The 8,978-nt window shown below is 36.1% G+C and overlaps 1 protein-coding gene across 1 annotated transcript; it reads right to left on the bottom strand.

Moving 5' to 3' along the window:
- Positions 1-5,540: 5,540 nt before the first annotated feature.
- LOC113128129 (asialoglycoprotein receptor 1-like) lies at positions 5,541-8,154 on the bottom strand. Its single transcript, XM_026303194.1, has 5 exons — positions 7,908-8,154; positions 7,542-7,655; positions 7,155-7,409; positions 6,250-6,395; positions 5,541-5,657 (listed from the first exon to the last, which is right to left on the bottom strand). Exons 1-5 carry the CDS (start codon positions 8,092-8,094, stop codon positions 5,541-5,543), a joined length of 819 nt encoding a protein of 272 aa, XP_026158979.1. The 5' UTR covers positions 8,095-8,154.
- Positions 8,155-8,978: the final 824 nt, after the last annotated feature.

The following is an 8,978-nucleotide window of genomic DNA, read 5'->3' as shown; positions in this document are numbered from 1 at the left end:
TGATGCTTAAAGAAGGAGCAGATGAAGACGAACAGCCAGAGGATGTTGGAGTGGTGATAGAGGGTGTGGAACTGCTAAACAACCTAAGAAGCATTTCCTGTGGAGTTATCATGCTTTTTGGTTTGATTTATGCACTCAACCTAAGCTACCCATCAGAACTCAGATTCACATTTGAGTTCTTCCAGAAGGTGCTGATGAATTTGGATGGCAAAAAACTGTCTCCGAAGGTTCAAACACTTAAAATAAAGATGCTTCAGTGAGCAGGACAGTTGAGGTGGACTTTTTTTGGCTTTTTGGACATTGTCATTTTGATGACCTTGAATGAAGCCCCCTCACTAATGAATGTGCTTTTGTGGAGCAGTTTGTTTTGTTGCCACCTCCACTGGTCATTTTTTGCTTTCAAACTCTTGGTTATAGATGGAGAGTAATAAGCAAAACTAAAACTGCTTTCATGGAGTGATTGGTAGATGAATGACTTGCGTTCCTTTATTTCTTCTTTTACTGTAAAAGATGTTTTTGAACTAATATCAGCACAGGGGTGATTTGTGGAATGTTTTTTCTTTTTTCATTCCTGTACCACTCGCTCTGTTTTGCTACAGTAATTTCTAGGGTACAACAGGTGAGAAGTTTAGTATTCAATTAAATTGATTAATTTGAATTTATGGCTGTTGTATGAAATTGCATTAGAGGGGTGTTTATGGGTGTGCCTAATGAAAGTGTATTGTACCTTAATTTTTGTTTATGGTATTAACACCTTGGAAAGCTTTTTGTTTTTAATGATGTTTTAGGTACAGAACAAAACTGAATGTTGTGCCTGTATTCCAGATTGGTGTAATATACTTGCAAGCCGTTTTGTATTTCTCTTAATTGTAAATGTTTAATGTAATTTGTGTTCCTTAAAGTTTTAAGGTGTTGAATTTTTAACATTTGCATTTTACATGGTCAGTGTGGTTCTCAGATAAAGATAAAAATCTGTTACTACAGATTACTGAATACAGTAGACGGCTTAGGCCTTTGATTTCCTTGAGTACTGGTGGGTTTAATGTACACTGGAAAACCATACAAAAACATACAGCTTTTACTCGGGTTTCATGGCAGTGGAATGTCTTGCCGATGCATAATTTGTAGTTTGAGTAGCAGATGGAACAAATGTTTACATTTTTGTAATTTTGCTAATTGTTATTTGCCTGTCATGTTTGTAATGTTATGCTGGACTTGGCAATAAAGTTCTTTGAACTGTGCTTTGTATTGCATTTGGATTTATTACAGGATGTCTAATAACCAATTTAACATAAATTGCTTTAATGTAAAATACTTGAATAATCACATAAGGTTTATGCAGAAGATCTCATTACCTTTACATCAAATATTTGAACAAACACATAAGGTTTATGTGAAAGTTTGCATTAACTTAATTTAATCCTATCTGACAAAGTTACGTAATTTATTGACATCAACACAACATGAAGGAAAAACGTTGCATTAAATGTGACCCCTTACCTTGAATTTATGTTATAAAATTCCATGGAAAATTTACATGTAATTAAATTACATAAAGTCAATGTTTTAGGCTGGATTATTTTTTTGAGTGTAGGATTTGACAAAACAATGTAAAACAAGGCACTAACTCCTGTGACCTTGACATAAAAACACAATATCAGCCTTTTAGAACATCAGATGTAAAAATAAGTTGAATCACTGATATAATCACAGTGACTGAGAAATATGTGATTTTCAAAACATTCAGCTTAACGTAGGACAAGAATGTGAAGATATTGCGTAATGTGAAGTACAGTAAAACGCAGCATTGTATATTGTACACAGACATCTTTTACAGAAACCCTCCCTTAACAGGGCTGGAGGGCTCAGACGTAACCAGTCTTCAATCTACCAGGCTGCCTTTTCATCTGTTCCCAGGAAATTAAGGAACAAATCAAATGTCTTCCAGGGAGGACACACTCTGCAGCCAGTGGGTGAATCAGAGGGGTCACATGAGTCCACTATTAGATCCTAACGACCCTCACCTGAGCTCACTTCTTTTGTTCACCTAACAGAACCTATTCAGGACCGGTGGGAAGTGAAACTAACTCAGGACTGTGGGTCTAATGACTCTCGGCCAGGTGACACAGTTCACTTAATAAGCCTATTTGGGCTAAGGGTGGAGTGAAACCAACCTGAAGGATACATTTGAGATTCCTACCAGCCTTCTCTTAGACTGATGAACCTACTTGGATGAGAAGTGAAACGTTTCAACCTAAAAAAACTAGAAGTCCAGTTGCCATGACTCAACATCTAGATAACTGGTATTACAAAGTTAATTTATAATCTTGTGTCAAATCTGTTTTCTGAAAGAGACTGGAACCTCAGACTGATGAAAGCTTAAAAAAGGTGAAAATCAGGAAAATGGGAAGGTAAAGCTAATTACCATTTTGGGCATCTGCTTGTTCCCTTTTCTTGATGAATAGAAATGTTATGTTCTGTTATTTCAGAACAAAGAACCTCAACACAGGTGGGTAACCAGAAGTTTAAAACAACAAGACTTTTGTTCCTGAGCAGCAAACTTTTGGCAAGTATACAGTCCAGTTATAAGTCCATGATAAGTCTGTATTGTATCATTTTGTCATTCCTGAGGTTGATAATGTTACGAGATGTTGTAAATCAATCACTTCATTTTAATCATACAATTAATAACATAGTCCGAAATTCTTTTTTATAATTTCAACAAAAGATAACAGAAAAGATAACCATTAAATAAGTTTATGTATAAATAAAATATACAGCACAGAGATGTGCTGCTTTGCTTTCCTATAAAGTTATTTTACATATGTGAGACTAAAACAGCCTTAATCAGTCTAAGAACATACATAATGATTTGATTTTATTTCATCATTTTCTCACAGATAAGGTTTAATTGTGTAACACATGAAACATCATTCCAGTTATATAAAGGAGAAAATTGTTGGGTAAATTCCTTTAACAAATAGACTCAGAGGACGAACTTCGGTAAGATTATATAGAAGTTTTACTTGCAAGGAGTAACAGTCACACAGCACCTTAGTACAGCATGAGAGTCACTGGGTCTTAGTTGGGTAGCACATCAATTTAATACTATGATACAAACAGTCATGTGATAAAAGAAGAAAGAGGAGGCAGTTTCCCACGAAACTGCAAAAACATCTGGGTTTCAATACTAAATGTCTTATCAGAGAATGAAGTTCAGAACAGACTGACCTTAGAAAGAGAGACAAGAGATAACAGGCCTATTCAACTGTGCTTCAGTTATACTAAAGTAAGGTGGAAGGTAAACATTTTAATTTCTCTAACAAATACTGCAATGTTTCAGTCGTAGCACAGTCTTCATTATAATAATTATCTGGCTGGTCACTTCTCCAGTACCTAGAAATAAAGACAAAAATGATTTATTGTTATTGTGATATCAGCAGTAATGTAGATATCTGTGAACAGTTCACCTACAACTTGTCAGGTCAATTTCTGCATAATTCTGATATTTACAGAACATTAAAGATAAACACAAAAATAGAAAATATTTAAACTGTAATTTGTGGGATTTAATTTAAGAAATGTAGACATCAGTGGAGCAGGTGAAAATATAACTTTTAGTTTTCACCTACAAACTGACAATTTTACATCTTTCTGATCCAGATGTTAATACTGATGTTAATAAAAGATGTCAAATGTAAATAATTATTTTTCTTTAATGAAACAACATGAGTATCAGCCAAGAGTCAAATTTATTAATCACAAACACCTTTTTTAGAAATGAGCAAATGATGCTGGATTAAATAAATTCAACTTCTGGTATATGTCATGGAAAAAATACTTGGAGGCAAATCTCAAGTTAAAAGATGGCAAATTTAATACGCAAGGCAACGGGCAAAACAGAGTCACAACAGAGCATATGTTCTGCAGAACGGGTCAATACCAATTGACCACAAACAGAAAATGATCAGCTTTTGTATCTTTTGTATTTACACATTAGTCACTCACATGTAAATTATGCTGGCAGGATGGCATACATAATATAATTAGCATCTCCCTGACTTTCCGTCTGCTTCCTTGTGATTTCAAAGCCGTGTTAAAAGTCTTTATTGAATTAAAATAGGACACAAAAGGGAGGTAGCAGACTTGGTAGCAGATTTGTCTGTCAAGGTATAAATTTCCCTCACAGTATAAACTCTATGGAAACACTAAAATAATTATCTAACATCTAACATGAGCTGTCCCTCTGATGGACTCATTCCTGATCCTCTCCATCCTCATCACTCCCAGAGAGAACCTCAACATCTTCAGCTCTGCTACCTCCAGCTCTGCCTCCTGTCTTTTTCTCAGTGCCACTGTCTCTAAACCAGACAACATTGCTGGTCTCACCACTGTCTTGTCCACCTTTCCTTTCATTCTTGCTGACACTCTTTTGTCACACATCACACCTGACACTTTCCTCCACCTGTTCCAACCTGCTTGCACACGTCTCTTCACTTCTTTTCCACACTCTCTGTTGTTCTGGACTGTTGACCCTAGGTACTTAAAATCCTCCACCTTCTTCACCTCTACTCCCTGTAACCTCACCGTTCTACTTGAGTCCCTCTCATTTACACACATGTACTCTGTTTTACTGCGGCTAAGCTTCATTCCTCTCCTTTCCATAGCAAACCTCCACCTCTCTAGATTTTCCTCCACCTGCTCCCTGCTCTAACTACCCCATTATCTACTGAATATTCCTGCTACCAAGGTTCATGGAGAGGATGGAAAATTTAGCATCATACATTAATTTCACATTATAAATGATACATCATTCATTATTTTACATCTTTTGTCAGTACTGTATTGTACCATTGCATCATTATGAGATGTTTTAAATCAATCACTTAAATTCAATCATACCATTAATAACACAATCCCAGTCTGACAAAACTCTTTTTTATAATTGTAACAACAACAAAGATAAGTTAAAGAGCTTTTTGTATTAATGAAAAATACAGATGCACTGCTGCTTTGCTTTCACAGGAGATCAACAGTGTGAGACTAAAACAGCCTTAATCAGTCTAAGAACATACATAATAATTTGATTTTATTTCATCATTTTCTCACAGATAAAGTTTGACTGTGTAACACATGACAAATCATTCCAGTTATATAAAGGAGAAAACTGAGTCATTTCAGTCGTAGCACAGTCTTCATTAGACCAATTATCTGGCTGGTCACTTCTCCAGTACCTAGAAATAAAGACAAAAATGATTTATTGTTATTGTGATATCAGCAGTAATGTAGATATCTGTGAACAGTTCACCTACAACTTGTCAGGTCAATTTCTGCATAATTCTGATATTTACAGAACATTAAAGATAAACACAAAAACAGCACTGACAGTCATTAAGAATGTAGAAAATGTCTGATAATATGTATAGTATGATTTAATATGTGAGATTGATTCTAATTCCAGTCTGATATTTTCTTTACAAGAGATTTTACTATGTATGCATAGTATGATTTAATGACAAATTAAGAATGTAGAAAATGTCTTACGTCGTGGTGGCCACTGTTCCATTGACCCATTTCCATTGACTTTCAGTCTCCTGATCAGTCAAACCAATCCAGTAGTACGAGTTTGTAGTCTGAATTAATGATGTGATGAATTCCTGGATTTAAAGGAGACAGTCAGTCTGTTATTTGTCTTTTATCTTCACTGTCCTTTCTGAGACATTAAAGAGCTTTTGCATGTCAATGTATAATCACAGGTCTATAATTAAATTATTTATGGCCTAATTCCACTTAGCTTCTTCAGTGTCCTGGTACCCCCTTTTGTTCATGGTGGCTCACTGTCACACTTTCATGACTTATTGGGAAACTTGAATCATTGATCTTACCTGTGATTTCCTGTTATGACAAGTCAGACTTTCTGCTATAAAAAGGCCTATTGTGATGATGCAGGTTAAAAAGCAGAATTAACTTTCTCTCTCACAATATTTGCAGGTTTGAAAGTCTTATTCCCCCTTTGCCTGTTTTCATCTCCCTCTCACCCTGCTTGTATGTTGACTTCTGCAGCTTTGGACCTCTGTATTTCAGGAGCACTTTTTTTTTTTTAATTTAATTTTTCTACCCTGTATAAAATCACATTAAAACAGAAAAATACTCTATAAACTCTAAAACCAGAGCACACTGTATGCTGAGGTACGATACTCAGTAAGCAACAGTAGCTTCAAGAGAAAGAAACTGTTTTAGTCCACTCACCTGTTCCTCACGATTAGATATGATCACCAGGTGTGCGTTAAGAGTTTCACAGTATTTCTTGCTGTTGCTCCAGTTTAGTTTTGAAGTGGGAATGAAATAACAACTATTGCAAAACCTCTTCCAGTCAGCAGGACAGCATGAATTCTCTGTTAACACAAAATGATATACCTCAGCCTCATTACTGTAAGACAAAGACAAAGCAGTGTGTTTCATCCGTCTGTGTGAATTAGCTAAACAGCTCTCATGAATACTTTTCTGATTTTGGTACATTTGGGAAATTTATCTTAATTTAGGAGCTGTTTCCCATCTTTGTACTAACAGTTAGTAGGTCCACTTTCATATTTACTATGTACACTCCACTCCAAAAGTATTGGAACAGTAAGGACCAACTCCTTTATTTTTGCTGTAGACTGTAAACATTTGGGTTTGACTTAAAATTAATATGAGACAAGAGATCAACATTTCAGCTTTTATTTCCAGGTATTTACATCTGGATCTGATACACACCTTAGAAGATTGCATTATTTGTAACTGAACACCAAATTTTTAGGTGAGCAAAAGTATTGGAACAGACAGACTTAAAATAGATAAAGTGAATAAGACTTAATTTGCTAAAGCAAATGGCTGGTCAGAACAGACATAGGTCCAATCTGTGTTTCACAGATGAGCTTGTATATTTGGGATCATGAGCAGAGCCTTTCTTTCTCCAAACTTTAGTCTTTCTATCATTTTGGTAAAGGTTTGTCTTTGTCTGATCAGTCCATAAAACAAAAATACACCAAAAATAAAAGAATGTTCCAATACTTTTGGCGGGGAGTGTATATGTGAGACGATTATAGATCATCCAATGTATTACTTGTCAAACTAACACTTTGATCAAAATAAATATTCATATTGTTACTCACCAATCTCCTTTTGTAATTCCATCTTCTCTTTGGTGAGGTTGCTGTTAACATCCATCAAATAGACATTAGCATTTTCTAACTGGCTTGTCTTTTGGGTCAGGTTGGCATTGACTCTTTCAATGTTACTGTAGTTTATCTGTAGTTGGTGTCTCTCACTGGTCAGGATGGCATTGACTCTTTCAATGTTACTGTAGTTTATCTGTAGTTGGTGTCTCTCACTGGTCAGGATGGCATTCAGGTCTTTGTCGTGAATCACTGCCATAGCAAGAGTCCAACATGTGGAAGTAAAGTATCATTTACCATTACAAAACATTACTTAACAAGTATCACTTACATATTGTTAAGTAATGTTTTGTAATGGTTGGTTTGAATAGATGGGAAACTTACCAATGACCAGCAGGACAATGACGGCAGTCAGGAGGAGAAGATACAGCAGCAGCAGAAATAAAACAGCAGCTCTGACAAGATTCTTCTTTCCTGAACTTACATTGACTGAAGCTGCTGGGAGCATAAGTAAACAGTGCTGAGGGTTAATTCAAAAACAATTAATGTCCCTACTTAGAATTTCCATCTAATAAATAACCACTGTAGAAACTTCTGCATTAATAAAATTACTCGTTTTATGTAAACTTAGATATTTTAAAACACAAAATGCATGAACAAAATGTAATGTTTTGTCAATAACTCAAAGAAACAATCTTAAATTCTTTATGTATGTGAGTATATATGAGACAGGCAGACAGAGAAAGATACTTTGTTGTTGGTCCTTGGAGGTGTTCTCCTGTGATTTTGGCAGCGTGCTCCTCTCTTTCCAGCTGTTTTCATAAATCGTTGCATTATTGTTATCATAGACATCTGCATTCCTGTCTTCCTCCTTCTCACCTTTCTGAAATCTAACTTTCTTGGTGAGATCTGGCCTAGCATAAATATCCTCAGACATAGCACCTATGGTTTTCTGACTTCTAATACAACTCAGACTTTCTGTTCTGCTTGGACAGGTCCAACTGTATTTTAGTACTTATGTCACCATACTCTAGTTTTGGTATTTATATTACAGGAAATATAGAAGATAATAGGTTACCTAAATTCTAATAAGGGGAAGAAAAAAGAGGAATCAGTTGTCCACCAAGCAGAGTTAAGTGATCATTTAGTGAAGCCACTGCAACTTGATCGCCTCCTGTTATCTGATATCTGGGCCCCTCCATGAATCCACATCAGACAAACTAAAAATTAAATGTATGAATCACCTACATTTTTTTCTTGTAGGGAAGGATTTTCCTACAAAAAATTTTTTTTAGGTGGAAGGCAGGGGTACACCCTGGACAGGTCACCAGTCCATCACAGGGCCACATAGAGACAAACAACCTCACACACTCACACTCACTCCTATGGGCAATTTAGAGTCACCAATCAACCTGACATACATGTTTTTGGACTGTGGGAGGAAACCAGAGTACCTGGAGAAAACCCACACAAGCACAGGGAGAACATGCAGACTCAGCAGTAATGCTCGCTCCCTAGTGGAAATGGTAATGACTATATTCCTTGCCATAATGTAGTCCCAAGTGATTGTAATTGGAAGTGGTGTTGGTGACTGAACACATGCTGTCAAGTATTAGGCCCCAGCCTATAGCCTAAGGTATTGGAAACCATCTAAGGTAGAGGTAATTGTGGATGGTGATGGTGGTGTACCACAACCCAGCTTACTGGTAATGGATAATTGTAGGACATAGAACTTCCACCAAAGCTGGTAGGAGATGAGACTAACACCCTGCACTTTCACAAAAGCTGAATCAACGAGTGGGATATCCACACTTATCATAG

Source organism: Mastacembelus armatus, chromosome 1 (genome assembly GCF_900324485.2).
Source record: "Mastacembelus armatus chromosome 1, fMasArm1.2, whole genome shotgun sequence".
Lineage (NCBI taxonomy): Eukaryota > Metazoa > Chordata > Actinopteri > Synbranchiformes > Mastacembelidae > Mastacembelus > Mastacembelus armatus.
This window is presented reverse-complemented; position numbering and strand designations above follow the sequence as displayed.

What these genes read in the sequence shown, in the direction of transcription:
- LOC113128129 (XM_026303194.1), bottom strand. Translation starts at nt 8,094, where the DNA reads ATGTCTGAGGATATTTATGCTAGGCCAGATCTCACCAAGAAAGTTAGA. An exon ending in CATTGTCCTGCTGGTCATTG is followed by an intron (nt 7,410 to 7,541) that starts GTAAGTTTCCCA and finishes TTGCTATGGCAG; the next exon opens with TGATTCACGACAAAGACCTG. An exon ending in TATCTAATCGTGAGGAACAG is followed by an intron (nt 5,658 to 6,249) that starts GTGAGTGGACTA and finishes CTTTAAATCCAG; the next exon opens with GAATTCATCACATCATTAAT.